This window comes from Mobula birostris, unplaced genomic scaffold (assembly GCF_030028105.1).
Source record: "Mobula birostris isolate sMobBir1 unplaced genomic scaffold, sMobBir1.hap1 scaffold_644, whole genome shotgun sequence".
Taxonomy (NCBI): Eukaryota; Metazoa; Chordata; class Chondrichthyes; order Myliobatiformes; family Myliobatidae; genus Mobula; species Mobula birostris.
The window spans coordinates 1-25,907 of NW_027278363.1; the positions used below are offsets into that span (position 1 = coordinate 1).

Here is a 25,907-nt window from a genome sequence, read left to right on the forward strand (position 1 = left end):
ATAGGGTGGTCAGGGAGAATTTCCAGGGACATTTCACTGTGAAACACGAGGCGCTGAACTGCCTGTTCTTTGGCAAGTCCTTTCATTCACAAGAATGCACAGAGGGAAAGTGAAATTTAAAGGCAGAATTGAAGACAGGATTCTGAGCAGAGAGGAGGAACAGAGGGATCACATGTCCACAGATCCCTCAAAGTTGCTGCACCAGTTGACAGGGTGGGTTGAGTTCAAGAGCCTTGAAGTAATGTTGCAGCTCTTTAAAACCCTGGTCAGACCACCCTTGGAGTATTGTGTTCCGTTCTAGTCACCTCTTTACAAGAAGGATGTGGAAGGTTTAGAGAGGGTGCAGAGGATATTCACCAGGGTGCTACTGCCTTTTGAGGATAGCTATAGATACTGTGCTGTAATGTTCTAAGAGCAGCTGATGGGCATCTGGCCCCTCAAGTCTGCCCCATTCCCATGATCAGAACTGATCTCCTCCCTCAGCTCAGCTCTCCAGAGTTTAAAACTGTGCCCTCCGGTTTTTGACTTCCCTTCCCAATGTTCCCTCTAATTATTTCACACGGCTACGCGGGCTATGTGCGGGGGGGGGGGGGAGCATTTCCGTTACTGTGTGGATGTGCAGCTTAGTGCCCCTTCGATAGTACAACGACACTATCTGTGGCCCTGGTGGTTTTAAAAGCCTCCACAAGGCCACCCTTCAGCCCCCTCCTCTCCAGGGAAATCACGTTCTGATAAATCCCCACTCTCTCTTTGTATGGCAGTCGGCCATCCCAGGAACCACGCTGGTGGAGCTTTGCTGCACTGTCTCTGCAGAACAGGCAGGGTTCAAAACCGTACACTTGTGTGGTACCATCGAGGCTTCCTGTGACCACAATAGCAACGTTCTGTATATGGGTGAATTTATTATGTGCATCCTGTAGAGGAAGGAGCGTGCAGAACAAGGAGGGGACAGCCAGCAGCCGGCTTGGTTCAGAAGAGACTGAAATGACTAGAAACTCCGCTGAAGGATGACAGGCCTGAGATTCTGAGGCGTACCTCCCACTCTGTGAACAGATTCATTTTTAAACATCTCCGCTTCTCCAGTTGTCAGCAACTCCAGATGCAACATCAGTTACAAAGGCACGATACTCATCCCTCACCATCTTTCATATGTCTGTTACCGTCTCATGGAGCAAGAACCATAATGGAGAAGTATGATTAAACGTTTTTTTAAAACTCAGTAATGTTAGCAATGGTACATGCTGGTAACTAACATTGTGGCCGTTCACTCAGGAGGCCCAATCATAAGATCTGAAGACTTGGGAGCAGAATTAGGCCAGTTAGCCCATCAAGTCTGCTCTGTAATTTCCAACCATTCCCCTCTCAACCCCATTCTCCTACCTGCACTCATAACCCTTCACACCTCTGCTAGTCAAGAACCTATCTACCTCTGCCTTAAATATACCCAATGACTTGGCCTCCACAGCCATCTGTAGTAATGAATTCCACAGATTCACCACTCTGGCTAAAGAAATTCCTCCTAATCTCCATTCTATATGGATGTCCCTCTATTCTGAGATTGTGCCCTCTGGTCCTAGACTCCCCCACTGCAGGAAACATCCTCTCCACATCCACTCTATCTGTGTCCTCTGGTCCTGGACTCCCCCACTATAGGAAACATCCTCTCCACATCCACTCTATCTGTGTCCTCTGGTCCTAGACTCCCCCAATGCAGGAAACAGCCTCTCCACATCCACTCTATCTGTGCCCTCTGGTCCTAGACTCCCCCACTATAGGAAAAATCCTCTCCACGTCCTCTCCTCTCGAGTCTATCCAGGCCTACAACATTTGATGCACTTCAATGAGATCTCCCTATCTCTCCCCATTCTTTTAAATTCCAGCGAGTACAGACCCAGAGCCTTGAAGCACTGGAATGATTCTTGTGAACCTCCTCTGGATCCTCTCAAATATCAGCAAGTCCTTTCTTAAATGAGGGTTTCACAATACTCCCGAGTGAGGCGTCACTAGTGCCTCATAAAGCCTCAGCATTACATCCTTGCTTTTCCATTCTTGACCTCTTGAAATGAATGGGGAACATCGCATTTGCCTTCCTCAACACTGATTCAACATGCAAATTAACCTTTTTAGGGAATCCTGCAACCACTTCACCTGAAATTTTTGAATTTTCTCCCCGTTTAGAAAATAGTCTATGGTTTTATTCCTTCTACCAAAATGCATGCCCATACACTTCCCGACACTGTATTCCATCTGCCACCTCTTTGCCCCTCCTCATCTGTCCAAATGCTCTGCAGCCTCAACAATCGAGTCACTGCGCAATCAAAGCCTGCAGTCGCTCTGATATGGCATAATGGTCGTGGCTGATTTATGCTGGTCTCAATTCTTTTGTGTGCCAGCTTGCCCCTGTACCCTCTGACTGTAAAGCAGATGGGAAGGCCGTGTCTCCATGTTAGTTCACTTTGGGTTTGAGAGAGTCCGGACCCTTGTCCATGGTCTCCTGAAGCACCAAAAATGATCATTTAACTCCTCCCCTTCCACCTGGTTCATAAGACCAGAGGACACAGAAGCAGAATTAAGCCATTCGGCCCTTTGAGTCTGCTCCACCTTTCCATCATGGCCGATTTATTATCCCTCTCAACCCCATTCTCCTGCCTTCTCCCCATAATCTTGACTAATCTAAGACCTATCAACCTCCAGTTTAATTATACCCATTGATTTGTCCTCTGCAGCCATCTGTGGTGAACTCCACAGCTCCACTACGCTCATCATCTCCATTACATATGTGCCTCTCGATCTCCATCACTTCTTTGCCTCGCCAGGCACTGCAGAAGCCTTCAACGCCAGCAGTGAGGATGTGTCGAGGTACTGCTGGTTTGAGGTGCAGTCCACGGTTTAAAGCAGAGGTTCCCAACACTTTTAATGCCATGGGCCAATACCATGAAGCAAGGGGTCCGGAAACCCCAGAGAATCTGTGGAATTCACTGCTGTGGAGGCCAAGTAATTGGGTAAATTTAAGGTGGTGGTTGATACATTCTTGATTCGTCAAAGTTAGAAGGTAAGTGAATGGGGTTGAGGGCAATATGCATTAGCCATGATCAAATGGCAGAGTAGACTCGATCGGCTGAATAGCCTAACTCTGTTCCTGTGTCTTATGGTCAGATCCACTGTAGCATAAAAATACGCATTAACAAAGTACATCATTCAAACGTGGATCTCGGGATCTGGGAGGCACCATGCCGCCACATTGTAGATAGGGATGCTAACCCATCCCATGCCAGTGTGGAGAGGTCGGAGCAGACGCAACTCTTAAATATTGTAGACCAAGCTTCAATCCTATCGAACCAGTGCTGCCTCCCACCCAGGAGTTCAGAGGGGACTTCATCCTGCGTCTAAGCCGTGCTGTCCCTGACCGAGAGTGCGTGATGGTGAATCAAGAAATTACACCAACCTCCACCTTTATGAGAAAGGACTCGCAAAACTCCATGTCTGAATGACAGATGTATGCACAGTACATGCTTTATTGGGGAAGGGGAGCTGAACTCAGAGGTAAAGTTAGTACATATTATACAATAGCTTTTATAAATTTGGTCTATATAAAGTACAAAGGTGCTTCGAACACAGATACGGACTTCAGAGCAGAGAGAAAAGTCAGGACACTTTCCATGCTGATTCAGTCAGAACCTCCTCCCACTACCTCCCTCATATCTGCCGCCTGCCATTGACACACAAGCCTTGCCTGCATTGGAGGACATGCAGGGGAGGGGTCCCGCAGGCAAAGGAGGGAGGTTTGGGTCTCTCCCAACCACCCGTCCCTCTGGCTCTGCCTATGCTTGGTCACTCATGGCCACCCCTGGCTCTGCAGTTGTAGCTGGGAGGGTGTGGGGAGAGGACGAGAGAGTGAGTGAGTGAATGGTGGTGGTGGGAGTGTGGTGATAATCAGGTACTGAAGGGAAACATTGAGAGTTTAACACAGTGGAAGGGAGATAGGTGGGGTTGGGTTTTGTATATACACTGCAGCAGAGCTTTGAGAACTGGCAGATACAAACTGAACACATTTCTCCACAGAAACAGTGGGACAGGCTACCGTGTGTACACTTTGACAGAGTGCCGGCTCGTTTCTGGGGAAGAAAAGCAGAGCTGGGGAGAGGCCTGGTGCAGCAAACCAGAGCTTGCCACCAAGCCCAGCTGCAGATCAACACTGGTCTGTAAGACCACAAGACATAGGAGCAGAATTAGGCCATTCAGCCCATCAAGTCTGCACTGCCATTCCATCATGGCTGATCCTGGATCCCACCAACCCCACATACAGTGAGGTCACAGTGTATCATGCCCAAGCTTTCCCCAACTCGCAGACCGTGCTGTCTCCCCTCACCTCGAGCACTCCCGGCTCTGCGTTCCAATCCTCCCCTCCTCTGACACTGCAACTGAACGTTAGCAGCAGAGTCAGCAATGCGGAGGTGGGGCAGAAGCCAGAGAGGTAGGAAGCTGCAGGCCAGGCTGGCAGAACGTCCTTCTTCTGTGACAGTAGGATCCACAGCCAGTAGCCAGGAAGTGTTCTGCACATCCCGTGTGGTGCTTATCGTGCGAGGACCCTGGTTTGCTCCTTCAACTATGGAACAAGGGAGAACTATATAGGCTCTGCAATCTGGTGTCTAATTGAAACCTATCAAGTGCTGAAATCTCTAGATAGAGTGAACGTGGAGAGGATGTTTCCTATAGTGGGAGAGTCTAGGACCAGAGGACACAGATAGAGTGGATGTGGAGAGGATGTTTCCTGTAGTGGGAGAGTTTAGGACCAGAGGACACAGATAGAGTGGATGTGGAGAGGATGTTTCCTATAGTGGGAGAGTCTAGGACCAGAGGCCCCAGATAGAGTGGATGTGGAGAGGATGTTTCCTATAGTGGGGGAGTCTAGGACCAGAGGACACAGATAGATTGGACATGGAGAGGAAGTTTCCTATAGTGGGGGAGTCTAGGACCAGAGGACACAGATAGAGTGGATGTGGAGAGGATGTTTCCTATAGTGGGGGAGTCTAGGACCAGAGGACACAGATAGAGTGGATGTGGAGAGGATGTTTCCTATCGTGGGAGAGTTTAGGACCAGAGGGCACAACCTCAATAAAGGGATGTCCATTTAGAACGGAGATGAGGAGGAATTTCTTCAGCCAGAGGGTGGCGAATCTGTGGAATTCATTGCCAGAGGCGGCTGTGGAGGTCGAGTCATTGAGTGGTCAGGGCATGAAGGGTCACGGGGAGAAAGCAGGAGGTTGGGGCTGAGGGGGAAGTGGATCTGTAATGATGGAGTGACCAGATTCTGCTCCTACCTCTTATGGTCTTATTGGAATTAGTTAATTTTAAATAAATACATTTTAAAAATCTATCAATTAAAACAAAGAAAAAAAATCTCCTTCAAAATATTAAAAATTCTTAGAGCAGAGGCTAACTCAGCTCTGACCCCCCCCACCCCCGAGATGCATACTTTATGCAAGCTCAGCTTAATGGATTGGAGGGACCTGTTTCCGTCATTGCCGGAGTGTGTTCGCTGGAGTCCTACCTCACCTTGCCACCCTGCCTGCTGAGGGGGAGGGCTGTGGTTTCCCCTACAGTGCCAGTCACAGCCTGGCAGAGAAGGACGGTGATGCCAGGGCAGCACTCGGAGAGATTGGAGCAGATGGAGCGGGCGAGATCGATCGTTGGGATTACAGACCGTGCTCTGCTGGCACAGAGGGTGGGGGGCTTGGGGAGACAGCTTCACATTCAGGGGCTGATCCATACAGAATGTGCTGGGCACATCAATCAGGAAGCACCCCAGCGAGGGGGAAGGCGGCCACTCTAACTGTGCTGCAGAAAAGTAGTGACCACCCCCCCCAACCCCGAACTCATGCTACCCGCCTGGACTTTGCACACTCTGCCCCCGTCAGCCTTCTAGCGTACCCCACAAAAAACTCGCAGGTTAATCATTCACTGTGGGATGCCCCCACTGCCACCCCTCCCTGCCGTGTGTGTGTGTGTGTGTGTGTGTGTGTGTGTGTGTGTCTGTGTCTGTGTGTCTGTGTCTGTGTGTGCGCGCGCAATTTGGTGGGAATGTGGGGAGAATGAAAAAGGGCTACAGTAGGACTACTCTGAGAATGGGTGCTCGACAATCAGGAGGGTTGAAGGGCCAATTTTGCATCTTCCCTTGAAATGGGGCGGGAAGCAAGCCCCTTGTTGATACCCTACTCTGGAACCGATGGCGAGAGGGTCTCCCACCAGATCCTGCAAGACAACCAGACATTTTGGTTTTTTAAACTGCTTCCAAGTGAAAGTGCTCGCTCCCTGCAGAAATAACAAAATTGTTACTGACCGTGGTTAGCTAATCCTCAACAGATTAACTTACATTTATTTGTTGAAGGTAGACAATTTACAGAATCATCCGGAACAGAGTCAGGACTCATTTTCTTGGCATCTCCTTGGCTATCGAGTAACCATCACACTTTCCTAACCGGGTGGATCTGAGAGAGCAGTAGAGAGAGGTCATTAATACAGAAACACTGTTCATGATGGAATGACCCAGTTTTTACTAACTGGGCTCCAATTCAGGGCACCTTGAGAACCAGTTAGCAGCTTTGACGCCTACTGACACAGAGTGAAGGATAGAAAATAAAATGCAAGGGACATGGTGGTGGCAGTTGTGGGGGGGGGGGGGTTCTTTTTCAGGGAAAGATGGAGGACCCAGGTAGGTTCCACTCAAAGTCTCTGGTCTTGTCCCAGTCCCTGTTACAAAATCAAAGTGTGAAGAACAAGTCAACTTGATTTTAGAGGGAGGAGAAGATGAAGTTTAAATTAGACCTCGAATGTATAGCTCAAAGTCTCAAATCCATCAGATCAGCAGTCCCTAGTCATCTTGAGCTGCTGGTAACCTCCAAACTTCAAGGTGCCCCTTCAGTGCCAATCCTTGGGACTTAATAAGGAATACAGTTGCCGTTGACGGATGGTCAAGATTGGAAGAGGGGTTGTCGGCAAATTCCAGAAGTCTGAATGAACAGCTGTCCGTGCTGGGGAAAAGTTAACCTCCAACAGTGACTTCCAATGGCCATCGGCTCTGGGGAAGTCCACCTCCTCGGTGACTTCCAACAGCAACAAATGGTCCAGCTGTCAGAAGGCTCAGTGGTCTATAGAGAAGAAGATGCTATGAACAGAGCCGGGGAGAGGGACAGATTGAAGTTCCAGGGAGGGAAGGAGTCACAGTAACTGATGTCCGTGGGCTTGCTGCACACTCCCTGAATTCTTGGCTCATCGCGGGCCACAGCTGGCACCGGTGGGGTGAGAATGGGTAAAGGGGGTGGCTGGCCGAGACCAGTAACACCCCAAAGACAGCAGCGCAGTTGGATTCCAAGGTCAATCCCGCTGCGCGCCCTTCCATGTCCTTCAGCACCATCTGCGGAGGAGAGCACGCAGGTGGGGGGGTCCAGGAGCTGGTTCTAGGCCAGGAACACCACGAACACAACGAAGAAGACGGCGAGGATGAGGAAGATCTTGATCATGAGCCAGCGGTTGGAGGTGACGGACTGGAAGTACTTCAGGATCTCTGAGTGAGCCGCCTCCACGTTCAGCTGGGTGTCCTCGATGTTGGCGTCGATCCTGTAGATAGAGCACAGGTCAGCAAGCGCAGTCGTGCACCAGAGCTGTCATCCAATCCTCCCTACGCTCAACCTATCGCACCTCATTCTTCCTTGCAACATAGAGAGTCTACGTTGGCTCTCAGTAAACTATCTCTCAACACACACAAAATTCCGGAGGAACTCAGATTGGGCAGCACCCATAGAGGGGAATAAACAGCAGACGTCTCAGGCCAACAGCCTTCAACTCCTTGCTGACCTGCTGAGTTCATCCAGCATTTTATGCATTGCTCGAAATTTCTAACATCTGCAGAACCTTTTGTGTCTTAAACCTACTTTCTCACGTGCCTGTTAATCCCTTCCAGTGGCAACACGTTTAATCCCCTGACCCCACACACACACTCACTCTATGGTAGGTGGAATGATCCAAGCCTGCCGTGAACCGAGATTATACCCCAGACCACTGCACCCCCAGTGCCAGCAGGATAGAAGCAGGAGGAGCCAAGAGCAAATTTGGCCACAATGTTCCCTCCCCCAAAAGGAGAGCAGAGACAGTCACAGTAGCGGATACACTAGCAGTCTTGTCAACACCCAGTTGGCACGTGGCCAAGTGGTTAAGGCGTTGGACTAGTGATGTAAAGGTTGCGAGTTCGAGCCTCAGCTGAGGCAGCGTGTTCTGTCCTTGAGCAAGGCACTTAACTACACATTGCTCCTGCACGTCTATAGCCCAGTGGCAGCGGTTGGTGCAGTATGGACAGTACAGGACACACAGAACAGTTGACGCCTACCTCTGTATGGTCTCCTCCTGTTCCTTAACCATGTGGGCCAGCTGCTGGAATATGGAGCCCAGCTCAACGATCGTGGCTTCAATGTTCTGCATGGTATCTGCTCTGCTCTGGATGTAGGAATCCTGCGGGGAAACAACAGCAGTTACACGGACTAGTCCCTGCCGAGGCTCCACGAGTGGGCAGCATGGTCTGGGTTCCCCAGGCGTGTACCTGTAGGTGAGCGGATGAATCTAGGATTTACTGATGTACAGACAGAGAATGGACAGGCCCTTCTTGCCCACAGCAATCCCCGAGTTAACCCTAGTCTAATCACAGGACAATTTACAATGCTCAATTAACCTCCTAACCGGTAGGAAACCCATACATTCCACGGGGAGAACATAAAAACTCCTTACAGAGGACGCTGGAACTGATCTCCTAGCTCCAACGCCCCCAGCTGTAATAACGTTGCACTAGCCGCGACGCTACCACGGTGAAGTTGCGAATGCAAACTGCACTTTTTCCGATGTACATGTGATTATTAAATGTGAATCAGATCGGAAACACAGGATGGAACATGGAAGTCGACTGGCACGTAACATAAAACAGACTTCTGTGGGAAAAGACTAACAAGGGCCATTGTGTGTCCCTTGGAGACAGAGAGAGGAGAAACTCCAGTGGGAGTCGAAATGAGAGGAATGAACTTTGTGCTTTCATACGAAGCATGCTGCACATCAGAGTGGTTTGTGGTGTCCCACCACTGTTACCAGGTGGCTGGCCATCATTCTGTGAATGTTGTAAATCTGCCTGGTGTAAGAACATAAGAAATGGGAGCAGAGTTAGGCCACTGAGTCTACCCCACCATTTCATCATTACTGATCCATTTACCTGACAACCATACTCTCTTGCTTTCTCCTCATAACCCTTCATACCCTGACTAATCAGGTACCTATCCACCTCCACTTCAAATATACCAGATAACTGGCCTCCACAGCCACCTGTGGCAACGAATTCCACAGATCCATGATTCTCTGGTTAAAGAAATTCTTCCTCATCTCAATTCTAAATGGACATCTCCCTTTTCTGAGGCTGTGTCCTCTGGTCCTAGACTCCCCACTGTAGGAAACATCCTCTCCACATCCACTCTATCTGTGTCCTCTGGTCCTAGACTCCCCCACTATAGGAAACATCCTCTCCACATCCACTCTATCTGTGTCCTCTGGTCCGAGACTCCCCACTATAGGAAACATCCTCTCCACAGCCACTCTATCTGTGTCCTCTGGTCCAAGACTCCCCACTGTAGGAAACATCCTCTCCACATCCACCCTATCTGTGTCCTCTGGTCCTAGACTCCCCCACTATAGGAAACATCCTCTCCACATCCACTCTATCTGTGCCCTCTGGTCCTAGACTCCCCCAGTATAGGAAACATCCTCTTCACATCCACTCTTTAGAGACCTTTCAACATTTTGAGAGGTTTCAATGAGATCCTCTCCTTCATTCTTTCGAATTCTAGTGAGTACAAACCCAGAGGCTTCAATCGCTCCTCATACGGTAACCTTTTCATTGCTGGGACCACTCTGCTTTGAACCCTGTGCAATGCCAGCACATCCCTTCTTAGAAAAGGGGCCCAAACCTGCAAGAGTCTCAGCCCGAAACGTCGACTGTACCTCTTCCTGGAGATGCTGCCTGGCCTGCTGCGTTCACCAGCAACTTTTATGTGTGTTGCTTGAATTTCCAGCATCTGCAGAATTCCTCGTGTTTGCACAATACTCACCAGCGCTTTATAAAGAAAGCCTCAACTTTCCATCCATCCCAACAGAAGGCAGTGACCTCCAGTGGACAGATGGGGTGTGGGGTTGGATCAGACTGTTTAATTTTCAGTTTAGACTGTTTAATTGTTATTTTCTTTGCAGATTAACAATTAATTATCCTCTTGTATTTTAGGCATAACAGTTTAATATGCCTCTCCTGGTTATGAAGGGTATAATTCTGGGAGCCTATATGTTCTGCATTTAGTGAATAAGTGTTTTCCCCATTGGTTCATTTTTACTGCAGTATTGACTAACTGAGTAATTTTATCAATATAATTTTGAATGGAGTTTTTCTCATCTCTGCTCAACACAAAGTAGCGTCACTTTAAACATCTTTAGTGTCTTGTATGTAAGCCATCTGCTACTAGAGTTAAAGAAAGCTGGAGCACAGAAACAGGGCCTTCAGTCCATCTCCTCTGCGCTGAATCATTCAAACTGCCTACTCCCACTGACCAGCTTCCACACCCTCCCATCCACGTACCTGTCCAAACTTCCAGACCCTCCCATCCACGTACCTGTCCAAACTTCCACACCCTCCCATCCACGTACCTGTCCAAACTTCCAGACCCTCCCATCCACGTACCTGTCCAAACTTCCACACCCTCCCATCCACGTACCTGTCCAAACTTCCAGACCCTCCCATCCACGTACCTGTCCAAACTTCCACACCCTCCCATCCATGTACCTGTCCAAACTTCCACACCCTTCCATCCACGTACCCGTCCAAACTTCCACACCCTTCCATCCACGTACCCGTCCAAATTTCCACACCCTCCCATCCACGTACCTGTCCAAAATTCCACACCCTCCCATCCATGTACCTGTCCAAACTTCCACACCCTCCCAGCCACATACCTGTCCAAACTTCCACACCCTTCCTATCCATGTTCCTATCCAAACTTCTTAAACGTTGAAATAAAAAACACGTCCACTTCCACTGGCAACTCGTTCCACATTCTCACCATCCTCTGAGCGAAGTATCACCTCTCATGTTCCCCTTAAACATTTCACCTTTCAACCTTAACCCATGACCTCTGGTTATAGTCTCAGTGGCAAAGGTCTCTCCGTACCCCTCACCTGGGTGGCAGGGTGGAGGTACATCTCTACCAAAGGAGGCGTGAGGTGCTCCTTCCCTCCACCGGCCTGCAGCTCACCCTTGGACAAGGTGTAGCACCTGATTAGCCCCCCATCAGAGTCATGTGAAGCTGTGGGATCAGGTGGTGGACAGTCGTATGAGCAACCGGTGCAGATCACAAGTCCTGGTTCTGCAACCACTGACACCAGACACTGCCCAGAAGGCAGCAATGGCAAGCCACTTCTGCAGAAAAATTTGCCAGAACAATTATGATGGTCCACGTCATACGACATGGCACATAACAAATGAGGCAGCTATAAAGGACGTTGTGAGATAAGTACAAAGCAGACTTGTCTTTAAGCCTTTGGCTAATAGCTTCTGCTCCTCTTTCCCAGTTCTATCATGAAGCAACATGTTTTGTGCCTCGTTCCTGACTTCCAAAAGAACCTTAGGTTTAAACACCGAAGTCCATCTGGGTGTGGGATAGGTGCAGTCTCACAGGCCAGGCACGAACCTCCTTACCTGCTCGTCGACGAGCTGCAGCTGCTGGCTGGACCTGGCGTCCATGTCGATGGCGACATCCCCCGAGCTGCGTGCGTCATCCTTCAGCAGCACCGACCCACCTGCGGACGGCAAGAGCGAGATGCCAGCAGTCAGCTATCGCCAGGCATCTTGCCGCCATTGACGATAAAAATGACTCCTCGGCTTTGTGCCAAGCTTGGCCCAAAGATCACAGTGTGACATTGGACCGAGGGGAGCGGGGTCCACTGGCGATCCAGAGGATAGCATCCAGCCGCAGCAACACAGTACTGCGGTGACTTTATTGAAAACATTGGGAGCATGAGGGCGTGACCCTTCGGAGGCTTATCAAACCATGAGGGATGTGGATAATGTCAGTCTTTCTCTCCAGTGCAGGGGTGTCTAAAACTGGATGGCACTGGTTAAGGATGAGAGGAGATAGATTTAAATGTGTGCAGTAAAGTTCCTTGTTGACATAAAGCTCAGAGTTAACAGTGTACATGGTAGTAATACAGAACTGAGCAAAACTCTCAGGCACACATATATACAGCTCAGGTGCCTAAGATGTTTGCACAGTACTGTAGTAATTTTATTATTGCACTGTACTGCTGTCACAAAAAAAAACATTTCATGACATGTGAGTGAAGATAAACCTGATTCTGATCTGGGTCTCTATTGTGGACTGAGAGTGGGAAGGGGGCAGGGAGAGGGGAATCATGATTGGGAAAAGGGGAAGGGAGAGGGGAGGGAGCAGGAAGCACCAGAGAGACATTCTGTAATGATCAATAAACCAATTGTTTGGAATCAAATGACCTTGCCTGGTGTCTCAGGGCTGGGTGTGTCTGTACCCACCCCTGACACTCCTTCTCTGCCTCCTGTCCCTCACCCCTCCCACAGTGCTCCACCCTCACCATCCCCAACATACTTTGCTCCCGCCAGATTTACAAACTCGCTCTCCGCTCCACATTGACAAACACAGTACTGTGTGAAAGTCTCAGGTGACATAACGTGGCCGACAGAGGTAGAGGTAAGAGGTTGTGAAAACAGTTCAGAGATTTGACAACAGTAGATCCCGACTACTGGACACTTTCACCAGCGCCACAGCACCTCCATCCACCCTCCTGGTCGAGAGCCCCATATGAAGAAGTGACTTCTTCCCCAAAGAGTGGTGGCAGACCTGGAACTCCTTGCTCCCGTCAGCCCCAACCTGTTGTGGCTGAAGATCAATTAATGGCTTGGAATCAAGATGGATGGACTTTGGTGTGACGGGAGTTTTCAGGGCGATGGGGGCAAGACTCAGACCAAATCAGCAGAGCTGCTGCCCTATGGCGACCTCTGTCACCTCACCGGTTTGCTCCCACATCCCCAGGGCGTCCGTGTCAGGAGGCTCATTGACCCCAGTGTGGAGCCCTCTGGGGAGGGGGTTTAGGGTGCAGTTGACAGGAATGTGCAGGCATTGACTCAGATGTAGGTGGAAACATACAGTGAAATGCATAGTTTGTGTTCACCAACACCGCTGGGGGCAGCCTGTGAGAGTCACCGCCCAGTCCTGTGCCAACACAGCACGCCAACAGAACACAACATGGGTGGGAGGGTTTGTTCTTGCGATGTAGACATGAACTGACAGTTTGGGAGCAGCATGCCAGCACAACGTTATTCCACACATGTACAATGACAAAACGCTGCTTTCAGGGGAGGCAGTTAGCTGAACTGGTCCTGCATGCCAGCACAATGTTATTCCACACATGTACAATGACAAAACGCTGCTTTCAGGGGAGGGAGTTAGCTGAACTGGTCCTGCATGCCAGCACAACGTTATTCCACACATGTACAATGACAAAATGCTGCTTTCACTCCTGATCTTTTCTAGCCCAATTCCCTGAAACAATCACTCCTTCACTTCGCTCGCCAGCATCTGGACACTGGTATAAAGGCCGCTGAGCCTCATTCGAACCACAAGAGATCCTACAGATGCTGGAGGAACTCAGCAGGTCAGGAAGCATCTACGGAGGGGAATGAACGTTGACGTTTCAGGTTGAGACCCTTCATCAGGATGGGGCAGAGGCCAGAATAAGGTGGCGGGGGGGTGCGAGGGAAGGAGTAGAAGCTGGCAGGTGATAGTGGAAAAGGTAAAGCACTGAAGGAGGAATCTGACAAGCTGAGAGTGGACCATGAAAGGAAAGGGGGGGGGGGGTGCTCCAGAGGGTGGTGTCGGGCAGGTGAGAAGAGAAGAGGAAGGGGGAAGATATTATCAGAAGCTGTAAAATTGACTGTTCATGCCATCAGTTTGGAGGCCACTCAGACAGAATAAGAGGCGTTGCTCTGCCAACCTGAATGTTGCCTCACCATGTCAGAATTGGAATCTGAAGCAGAATTGAAAGGGGTGGTCTCCAGGAAATCCCACCTTTTATGGCGGATGAGGCAGGCCACCAATTTACGGCAGGTCTCACTGTTGTAGGACAGGTCACACCAGATACAGGAGACAACCCCAAAAATCCGGCAGGCAAATTGTCGCCTCACCTGGAAGGAGAGTTTGAGGCCCTGAATGACGGTGAGGGCGAGGTGTAGCACTTGTCCCACTTGCAGGTTTAAGTGCCAGGATAGATATCAAAGGAAAGGAATAAGTGGACACGGGACTCATGGAGAGCGCGATCCCTAGGTACAGTCCCATTGTAGATGGTGGAGAAGGTCACACCAGATACACCAGGCAACCCTGAAAATCCCTCAGCGCTGCTCCTGGCTCCCCTTATCCACAACGGCCAGAAATCTGCCCTGAGAGGAACAATGACCAAGGTTCATCGCTCCCTGACGTGCGACAATCGAGAATGCAAGGTGCTTACCATAACCATTAGCAGCTGAAGGAGGGAGACTGGATACCGTGGCTAGTGAGAACTGTTCTCTCCTGTTCCGTTGCATTTTGAGGTTCTGTTGGTCGGGGAGAGAACAATTAACTTTAAAAGATAAAATGACCCCAGTGTTTACTCCACATTCCCACTCCTTACACACTGAATCATGTTGGTCCTGTTCTCCTTGTCCATACCACCCCATACAGTGCCGTGTGACCCACGTCCCACAGACAGCAGCCTAAGCAGTGACCTGTGTCCCAATGTGCAAAAGATGATAAACTGTCCAAATAATGAATAAAATAGTAAATATTTCTAGAGTCCTTGAAAGCAAGTCTGTAGGGTGTGGAATCAGTTCAGAGCTGAGGTGAATGAAGTTATCCACACTGGTTCAGGAGCCTGATGGTTGAGGGGTAATATCTGTTCCTGAACCTGGTGGTGTGAGTACTGAGATTCCTGTACCTCCTTCCCAATGGAATCAGTTCAGACTTGAGGTTATCCACACTGGTTCAGGATCCTGATGGTTGAGGGGTAATAACTGTTCCTGAACCTGGCGGTGTGGGACCTGAGATTCCTGTACCTCCTTCCTGATGGAATCAGTTCAGAGTTGAGGTTATCCTCACTGGTTCAGGATCCTGATGGCTGAGGGGTAATAACTGTTCCTGAGCCTGGTGGTGTGAGTACTGAGATTCCTGTATCTCCTTCCCAATGGAATCAGTTCAGAGTTGAGGTTATCCTCACTGGTTCAGGAGCCTGATGGTTGAGGGGTAATATCTGTTCCTGAACCTGGTGGTGTGAGTACTGAGATTCCTGTATCTCCTTCCCAATGGAATCAGTTCAGAGTTGAGGTTATCCTCACTGGTTCAGGATCCTGATGGTTGAGGGTAATAACTGTTCCTGAACCTGGTGGTGTGGGACCTGAGGCTCCTGTACCTCCTTCCCAATGGAATCAGTTCAGAGTTGAGGTTATCCTCACTGGTTCAGGATCCTGATGGTTGAGGGGTAATAACTGTTCCTGAACCTGGCGGTGTGGGACCTGAGATTCCTGTACCTAACACTATTGCTTTCTCTGCCAGTACCCTCCTTGTGTCTCAAAGACCCCGCCATTCCTGGTCACGGCACACTAAACACGCTACAGGAAAAGCAATGTCCATTACCTCTGTCCTCACTTCAAGGACCGATTTGAAGTCGTTTGACATGGAGGCCAGCCTGGACTGCGAGAGGGAAGGAAAGAACAAGTTAAACATATTTCAGCACAAGCACCGCTGGGCTCAGTCTGGACAGGACGCTTGCGTTCCTCGTGGGTTCAGGGACGTAGGTGGGTTTACCTGCAGCGAGACCACGATGGTGTTGGAATGCGTCTGTAAATGCCGCCCATTCTGGCTCCCCTTGGCTCTGACAAAGTCTTGCAGTTGTGCGATCTGCTTGTTCAGGCTGTTGATATCCTGGAGGAGACAGGAGCGAATGACGTGGTGAACATTGGAAACCCATACAAACCCCCCTGGATCCTGCCGTTTGGCCCTTTGGGGACTCACACAAGCCCAGGATCCCTGAGCTGCACACCGTTTTCCCTTCTGTTTGAACCTGAGGTACCACGTACGAGATTGTCGGACTGGATTGGCTTCCTGTCATGTTACTCGTCGCTGATTGATTGACAGGATTAATGGCTTTGAGGATGATACAAAGGTAGATAGAGGGGCAGGTAGTGTTGAGGAAGCACAGTGTGCACAAAAGGACTTAGACAGATTAGGAAAGTGGGCAAAGTGATGGGAAGTATATGGCCATGCGCTTTAGTACAAGGAATAAAGGCACAGACTATTTTCCAAATGGACAGCGAATTGAGTCAGCGGTGAGGAAGGCAAGCCGTTCCAGAGAACTAGCATATAAAGCAAAAATGTAATGCTGAGGCTTTATAAGGCATTGGTCAGAATACATTTGGAGTATTGTGAGCAATTTTGGGCCCTTTTCTGAGAAAGGATGTGCTGCCATGAGAGGACCCAGAAGAAGCTCATGAGAATGATCCCAGGAATGAAAGGGTTAACATATGAGGAGATTTTGATGGCTCTGGACTGGACCAGTACTCACTGGAGTTTAGAAGAATGAGGGCAGGGGATGGGGGGAAATGATCTCATTGAATCCTATCAAATACTGAAAGGCCTAGATAGAGTGGATGTGGAGAGGATGTTTCCTATAGTGGGGGAGTCTAGGACCAGAGGACACAGATAGAGTGGATGTGGAGAGGTTGTTTCCTATAGTGGGGGAGTCGAGGACCAGAGGGCACAGATAAGAGTGGGACATGGAGAGGATGTTTCCCGTAGTGGGGGAGTCGAGGACCAGAGGGCACAGACAGAGTGGATGTGATCCTTCCTAGAGTGGAGGAGTCTGGGACCAGAGGACACAGATAGAGTGGATGTGGAGAGGACGTTTCCTGTAGTGGGGGAGTCTAGGACCAGAGGACACAGATAGAGTGGATGTGGAGAGGATGTTTCCCGTAATGGGGGAGTCTAGGACCAGAGGACACACTAAGAGTGGGTGTGGAGAGGAGATTTCCTGTAGTGGGCCAGTCTAGGACCAGAGGACAGAGATAGAGTGGATGTGGAGAGGATGTTTCCTATAGTGGGGGAGTCTAGGACCAGAGGACACAGATAGAGTGGGTGTGGAGAGGATGTGTCCTATAGTGGGGAGTCTCGGACCAGAGGACACAGATAGAGTGGATGTGGGGAGGATGTTTCCTATAGTGGGGGAGTCTAGGACCAGAGGACACAGATAGAGTGGATGTGGAGAGGAGATTTCCTGTAGTGGGCCAGTCTAGGACCAGAGGACACAGATAGAGTGGATGTGGAGAGGATGTTTCCTATAGTGGGGGAGTCTAGGACCAGAGGACACAGATAGAGTGGATGTGGAGAGGATGTGTCCTATAGTGGGGAGTCTCGGACCAGAGGACACAGATAGAGTGGGTGTGGAGAGGAGATTTCCTGTAGTGGGCCAGTCTAGGACCAGAGGACACATCCTCAGGAAGGGACGTCCCCCTACTTTTTAACAGAGATGAGGAGGAATTTCTTTAGTGTGGTGGATCTGTGGAATTCAGCTGTGGAGGCCAAGTCACTGGGTATACTTAAAGTGGAAGTTGCTCGTTTTTTCATTAGCTGGGTTGTTAAAGGCTGAGAGAGAAGGCTGGAGAATGGGTTTGAGAGGGATAATAAATTAGGCCACTTGGCCCATCAATTCTGTTCCACATTGCCATCACGGATTATTTATTAACCCTCTCAACCCCATTCTCCTGTCTCCCCGTAATCATGCCCTGACTAATCAAAAACCTATCAACATCCACTTTAAATACAGCCAGTGACTTGGCCTCCACAGCTGTCTGTAGCAATAATTTCCACAGATTCGCCACCCTCTGACTAAAGAAATTCCTCTTCATCTTTGTTCAGCCTTGCCTCTATGGTCCCAGACTCCCCCACGATAGGAAACATCCTCTCCACATCCACTCTATTTGTGTCCTCTGGTCCTAGACTCCCCCAATATAGGAAACATCCTCTCCACATCCACTCTATCTTTGGCCTCTGGTCCTAGACTCCCCCCACTATAGGAAACATCCTCTCCACATCCACTCTGTCTGTGTCCTCTGGTCCCAGACTCCCCCACTATAGGAAACATCCTCCCCACATCCACTCTATTTGTGTCCTCTGGTCCTAGACTCCCCACTATAGGAAACATCCTCTCCACATCCACTCTATCTGTGTCCTCTGATCCTAGACTCCCCCACTATAGGAAACATCCTCTCCACATCCACTCTATCTGTGTCCTCTGGTCCTAGACTCCCCCACTATAGGAAACATCCCCTCCACATCCACTCTATCTGTATCCTCTGGTCCTAGACTCCCCCACTATAGGAAACATCCTCTCCACATCCACTCTATCTGTGTCCTCTGGTCCTAGACTCCCCCACTATAGGAAACATCCTCTCCACATCCACTCTATTTGTGTCCTCTGGTCCTAGACTCCCCACTATAGGAAACATCCTCTCCACATCCACTCTATTTGTGTCCTCTGGTCCTAGACTCCCCCACTATAGGAAACATCCTCTCCACATCCACTCTATTTGTGTCCTCTGGTCCTAGACTCACCCACTATAGGAAACATCCCCTCCACATCCACTCTATCTGTGTCCTCTGGTCCTAGACTCACCCACTACAGGAAACATCCTCTCCACATCCACTCTATCTGTGTCCTCTGGTCCTAGACTCACCCACTATAGGAAACATCCTCTCCACATCCACTCTATCTGTGTCCTCTGGTCCTAGACTCACCCACTATAGGAAACATCCTCTCTACATCCAACAGGAATTCTGCAGATGCTGGAAATTCAAGCAACACACATCAAAGTTGCTGGTGAACGCAGCAGGCCAGGCAGCATCTCTAGGAAGAGGTACAGTCGATGTTTCAGGCCGAGACCCTTTGGCAGGACTAACTGAAGGATGAGTGAGTTAGAGATTTGAAAGTTGGATGAGGAGGGGGAGATCCAAAATGATAGGAGAAGGCAGGAGGGGGAGAGATGGAGCCAAGAGCTGGACAGGTGATTGGCAAAAGGGATACGAGAGGGTCATGGGACAGGAGGTCCGGGAAGAAAGACCGGGGGGGGGGGGACCCAGAGGATGGGTAAGGGGTATATTCAGAGGGACAGAGGGAGAAAAAGGAGAGTGAGAAAAGAATGTGTGTATAAAAATAAGTAACAGATGGGGTACGAGAGGGAGGTGGGGCATTAGCGGAAGTTAGAGAAGTCTATGTTCATGCCATCAGGTTGGAGGCTACCCAGACGGAATATAAGGTGTTGTTCCTCCAACCTGAGTGTGGCTTCATCTTTACAGTAGAGGAGGCCGTGGATAGACATGTCAGAATGGGAATGGGATGTGGAATTAAAACGTGTGGCCACTGGGGGTTCCTGCTTTCTCAGGCGGACAGAGCATAGGTGTTCAGCAAAGCGGTCTCCCAGTCTGCGTCGTGTCTCGCCAATATATAAAAGGCCACATCAGGAGCACTGGACGCAGTATATCACCCCAGCCGACTCACAGGTCAAGTGTCGCCTCACCTGGAAGGACTGTTTGGGGCCCTGAATGGTGGTAAGGGAGGAAGTGTAAGGACATGTGTAGCACTTGTTCCACTTACACGGATAAGTGCCAGGAGGGAGATCAGTGGGGACGGATGGGGGGGACGAATGGACAAGGGAGTCGCGTAGGGAGCGATCCCTGCAGAAAGCAGAGAGGGGGGGGAGGGAAAGATGTGCTTAGTGGTGGGATCCCGTTGGAGGTGGCGGAAGTTACGGAGAATAATATGTTGGACCCGGAGGCTGGTGGGGTGGTAGGTGAGGACCAGGGGAACCCTATTCCTAGTGGGGTGGCAGGAGGATGGAGTGACAGCAGATGTACGTGAAATGGGGGAGATGCGTTTAAGAGCAGAGTTGATAGTGGAGGAAGGGAAGCCCCTTTCTTTAAAAAAGGAGGACATCTCCTTCGTTCTGGAATGAAAAGCCTCATCCTGAGAGCAGATGCGGCGGAGACGGAGGAATTGCGAGAAGGGGATGGCGTTTTTGTAAGAGACAGGGTGAGAAGAGGAATAGTCCAGATAGCTGTGAGAGTCAGTAGGCTTATAGTAGACATCAGTGGATAAGCTGTCTCCAGAGACAGAGACAGAAAGATCTAGAAAGGGGAGGGAGGTGTCGGAAATGGACCAGGTAAACTTCAGAGCAGGGTGAAAGTTGGAGGCAAAGTTAATAAAGTCAATGAGCTCTGCATGCGTGCGGGAAGCAGCGCCAATGCAGTCGTCGATGTAGCGAAGGAGAAGTGGGGGACAGATACCAGAATAGGCACGGAACATAGATTGTTCCACAAAGCCAACAAAAAGGCAGGCATAGCTAGGAACCATATGGGTGCCCATAGCTACGCCTTTAGTTTATAGTTTCAGCAAAGCGGTCTCCCAGTCTGCGTCGGGTCTCGCCAATATATAAAAGGCCACATCGGGAGCACCGGACACTGTATAGCACCCCAGCCGACTCTGTCCGCCAGAGAAAGCAGGATCTCCCAGTGGCCACACATTTTAATTCCACGTCCCATTCCCATTCTGACATGTCTATCCAAGGCCTCGTCTACTGTCAAGATGAAGCCACACTCAGGTTGGAGGAACAACACCTTATATTCCGTCTGGGTAGCCTCCAACCTGATGGCATGAACATCGATTTCTCTAACTTCCGCTAATGCCCCACCTCCCCCTCGTACCCCATCTGTTACTTATTTTTATACACACATTCTTTCTCTCACTCTCCTTTTACTCCCTCTGTCCCTCTGAATATACCCCTTGCCCATCCTCTGGGTTCTCCCCCCCCCACCGTCTTTCTTCCCGGACCTCCTGTCCCATGATCCTCTCGTATCCCTTTTGCCAATCACCTGTCCAGCTCTTGGCTCCATCCCTCCCCCTCCTGTCTTCTCCTATCATTTTGGATCTCCCACTCCTCATCCAACTTTCAAATCCCTTACTCACTCTTCCTTCAGTTAGTCCTGATGAAGGGTCTCGGCCTGAAACGTCGACTGCACCTCTTCCTACAGATGCTGCCTGGCCTGCTGCGTTCACCAGCAACTTTGATGTGTGTTGCTCTCCACATCCACTCTATCTGTGTCCTCTGATCCTAGACTCCCCCACGATAGGAAACATCCTCTCCACACCTTCTCTACCTGTGTCCTCTGATCCTAGACTCCTCCACTTTCGAAAACATCCCCTCCACATCCACTCTATCTGTGTCCTCTGGTCCTAGACTCCCCCACTATAGGAAACATCCTCTCCACATCCACTCTATCTGTGTCCTCTGGTCCTAGACTCCCCCACTATAGGAAACATCCCCTCCACATCCACTCTATCTGTGTCCTCTGGTCCTAGACTCCCCCACTATAGGAAACATCCCCTCCACATCCACTCTATCTGTGTCCTCTGGTCCTAGACTCCCCCACTATAGGAAACATCCCCTCCACATCCACTCTATCTGTGTCCTCTGGTCCTAGACTCCCCCACTATAGGAAACATCCTCTCCACATCCACTCTATCTGTGTCCTCTGGTCCCAGACTCCCCCACTATAGGAAACATCCTCTCCACATCCACCCTATCTAGTGCCATTCAATATGCGATAGGTTTCAATAAGGACCCCTCCCCTACCCCCATTTTTCTACAGGTCAGCAAGAACAGGCCCAGAGCCATCAACTCACTCCTGATATGTTAACCCTTTCATTCCTAGGATCATTCTCACCCACAAAGGGAGAAAAAAAAGCCTTGTGTTTCAATCACACTTCTCATGAATCTTTGCAAGTCATTCCTGCCCTTTGGGAATGGTTTGAGAGAGAGAGAGAGAGAGAGAGAGAGAGAGAGAGAGAGAGAGAGAGAGAGAGAGAGAGAGAGAGAGAGAGAGAAGGCGCAGAGCATGTTGTGTCAATGTTTCCTGACACGGTGAAAAGGGATTGGGCCAGCACGGTTTAATGAAATATGCCGCAAGGTATTTTAACTCCTCAAACCTGTTTGATGATGTACGTCAGCTCTTCAATTTCAACTGCTTTGTCATCAAAGAGTGATTTCCGCTTTGCAACTGCAACGAAAGCAGAAGAGACTGTCAGTATGAGTTGGAACTAATGGAAAACAAGAGTCCCTACAACAGCCTCACCACAGGCTGGGGTTCATATTCTACAATAGATATCACAGAGCGAGTTTCAGTTCCACAGAGAAAGGTCAGAGCCTCAGTGCATCACAGTGTGACACAGACAGCAACCGGTAGTTAAAACTGCAGCAGCCCATCTGCCAGCAGGGAAATGTGCTGCAGACACCAGTAGATGGTGACCGACCCCACTCACTCTGCTGCCCTCAGGGAGGAGGGGACGTAACGTCCACTGGACTGGAAGACACCCATGAACCCACCCTTACATACACATCACCTAATGTCACTTAATGTACATACAATGTGTGTGTGTGTGTGAGAGAGAGATTTGTACATTGTGATCTACAGGACTGCTTTCATACTTGTACTTCTTCTGTCGAACAATAGGTCATATTTGGCCTCACAATTGTTTCATTCTCCTTTACACTCATGTGCTGAAGAATAACAAAACCATCTTGAACCTTGCTACTCCTAAAGACTCAAAAAGGCGGTATCCATCATTAAGGACCCCCACCACCCAGGACATGCCCTCTTCGCATGGCTACCATCAGAGAGGAGGTACAGGAGCCTGAAGACACACACTCAACGTTAGCTATCAGATTTCTGAACAGACAGCAAACCCATGGGCACTATCTCACGTTTTGTGCTCTCTCTTCGCACTACTTACTTATTTCTTATTATAATTTATAGTGCATCTTGTGTATTGTACTGTACTGCTGCCTCAAAACAACAAATTCCGATTCTTGTCTTCGCCGAGAGAAAGCAGTCCTGTTAGAGAAACTGACAGGGGAAATGCGAACAAGTTTTTTTCCCCACTGAGATTGGGTGGGACTACAACCAGAGGTCATGGGTTAAGGGTGAAAGATTTAAGGGGAACAAGAGAGGCAACTTCTTCACTCAGTGGGTGGTGAGAGTGTGGAACGAGTTGCCAGAGTAAGTGGTGCATGCGAGCTCAATTTCAACGTTTAAGAGAAACTTGTTTAGGTACACGTTTAGTAGGGATGTGGAGGACTACGGTCCGGGTGCAGGTTGATAGGTAATTTTAAATAGTTTCAGCATGGACTAGATGTGCCAAATGGCCTGTTTCTATGCTGTACTTTTCAATCGACTCTAAACGAAGGGGGAAGAAGCCAAAGTATAAACTTCATTCATGATAAAAAGTATTCACAAAAATAAACCGTGCACTGCCTTTTCAGGCTTGCATTCGTAGCCTGTTTATTCCTCTCCATTGATGCTGCCCGACTTGCTGAGTTCCACCAGCAGTCCGTGGGTATTGCTCTGGATTTCCAGTCTCTCCTGTGTGCATATGACAGTCGCCCTTCCTATCCAATCTTTCAAAGACCTTTTCAGATCATCCTTCAACCGTCTCTGTGATACTGAAAATCTAAAACCAGTTCAATCACAGCAATTTTTATACAAACACTATAATATGCAAAGGAACTGTATGCAAATCAGATTCCAAATGTCACAGGAAACCAAAGGAAAATTTTCTCTGAATTTACTGTTTTGTACAGGATTATGAGGATTTTTTACCAAAATAAATTTAATCCATAATAACAAACGATCTACAACAATAAACTGCGCAACACCTCTCAACCTTATTTCATTTACTGACACAGTCAGGAGCTGGCCGTTCCTTCCTTTCAAGATGCACCAACCCCACAACCCTGATTAACCTTTACAATGACCAATTAGCCATTGTAAAAACAACAGTGAAGAATCCTCCTACATCTGAGTGCGACGGTATTCCTGAGTCTCCACCCAGGATTTGCATGGCTGACAGTAGTGAAAACCGAGAGGCGGCTATGGACACGATGAACACCACTAGAGACCGAGGACCTTCACCACAGCCAGCAAGACACCTGGAGCACCCTTCCTTTACAATTATTGACATTTTGCAGGCTTTTGGGCAAGTATATGAACAAGCAGCGGATGGAGATAGATGGACCACATGTTGGCAGATAGGATTTCTCTCCCCTTCTCGTGACCACTTGAGCAGAGTGTGATGTTCTCCTGAAGGGTTGTCTACTGGTAGATCCCCAGGTAGGACCTCGAGTCGAGTATCACGTTCTCCTGAAGGGTTGTCTACTGGTAGATCCTGAGGTGGGTCCTCGCATCGAGTATCATGTTCTCCTGAAGGGTTGTCCACTGAGGGGCCGAGGGACCTGTTCCGTGCTCTGAAAATAACTTCCATAATAAATTTACTTTGAACTTTGAAATAGAATAGGGCATAGCTCTAGGTGATGGGGGGAAAAGTACAAAGGAGATTTATGAGGCAAGTTTTGTTTAAAAACACAGAGGTAGACATCTAGATCTCCAAGAGGACCACGACCTTGTTATTGGGTTTGGAGGCTTGCGTGCCTCAACGCCCCAGACAGCTATGCTGTCTGGAGACTGCGTTTTAAAGCTTTGGCTCTTGATAAGGTCAGCCAGATTAAGAGCGGTCCCCCGGTCCCCCAGGTTCGGGGAGTGCTTAGCTCAGGGCAAACAATTCTGATGTCAGACAAAACCGTTACGGGAACAGCAATAAGGATCCTTTCTGTGTGGCCAAGGACAGACAGAGATGGAGGACCTTCACTGCTGACCTAAAAACCAGGAGTGTAACCATGCATTTAGTTAATTAATAATCTAAAATTCCTGAGCTGCAGAAGTGCCCTGCTAACCACTACACTACCGTGATTCTTTCAGTAGTGTTCTATTACATTCCTTAAAACCAATAGGACTGCTGGGACTCCTACAATAACTGAGGGGCTTCCTCCCTCTCCAGTAGCTGAGGAACCCTTGCGATGGCTGCACTGAGCACATGCTCTGGCGGTATTCCTCTACAGACACGTTGTGTTAATGTTGCTGTGACTGAACCGGCTTTAGATCTTCAGTCTAGCAAAGAGACGGTGGAAGGAAGGTCTGATAAGGTTCGATATGAAAGGCAGACCGAAGGGAGTTGATGATCTGTCAGCAGCAGCTGACGTCTGTCCCTGCAAACAGCCCATAGATCATTGCTCACAACACTGGCACCATCTGCTGCTCAGTGGAGGAATTTCTTCCTCTTCAAACTCTTCAACAGTGACCCAGAGTCACAAGACCACAAGACATAGGAGCATAATTAGGCCTTTCAGCCCATCAAGTCTGCTCTGCCATTCCATCATTCGATCCCTTACACCTGCCCTCTCACCATATCACCTGATGCCCGACCAATCAGGAATCTATCAACTTCCGCTTTAGATATACCCACGGACTTGGCCTCCACCACAGTCTGTGGCAGAGCATTTCATCACTCTTTGGCTAAAATAAAACCTCCTTACTTCTGTTCTAAAAGGTTGCCCCTCAATTTTGAGGCAGTGCCCTCTAGTTCTGGATACCCGCACCAGAAGAAACATCCTCTCCACATCCACCCTATCTAGTCCTTTCAATATTCGTTAGGTCTCAATGAGATCCACACATATTCTTCTAAATTCCAGTGAGTACCCATGCATCCCACAATCATCCTCATGAACCTCCTCTGGTGTCTCTCCAATGGCAACATCCTTTATGAGATATGGAGCCCAAAACTGTTGACAATACTCCAAGTGACATGCAGGTGGGAACGTCAGATCAGTGTGA

At 49.2% G+C, this 25,907-nt stretch overlaps 1 protein-coding gene across 2 annotated transcripts in view; it reads right to left on the reverse strand.

Annotated features, from left to right (window-relative positions):
- Positions 1-3,484: 3,484 nt before the first annotated feature.
- The window catches only part of LOC140193633 (syntaxin-5-like), a 49,857-nt gene continuing 27,434 nt past the window's right edge, over positions 3,485-25,907 (reverse strand). For both annotated transcript variants that reach the window (XM_072250792.1, XM_072250793.1), the window contains exons 5-11: positions 22,171-22,241; positions 15,942-16,058; positions 15,771-15,827; positions 14,611-14,695; positions 11,774-11,874; positions 8,384-8,505; positions 3,485-7,617 (exon numbers count right to left, since the gene is read on the reverse strand). In XM_072250792.1, the coding sequence (XP_072106893.1) occupies positions 7,458-7,617; positions 8,384-8,505; positions 11,774-11,874; positions 14,611-14,695; positions 15,771-15,827; positions 15,942-16,058; positions 22,171-22,241 (713 nt within the window). In that variant the 3' untranslated portion in view covers positions 3,485-7,457. The remainder of the gene's footprint in view (positions 7,618-8,383; positions 8,506-11,773; positions 11,875-14,610; positions 14,696-15,770; positions 15,828-15,941; positions 16,059-22,170; positions 22,242-25,907) is intronic.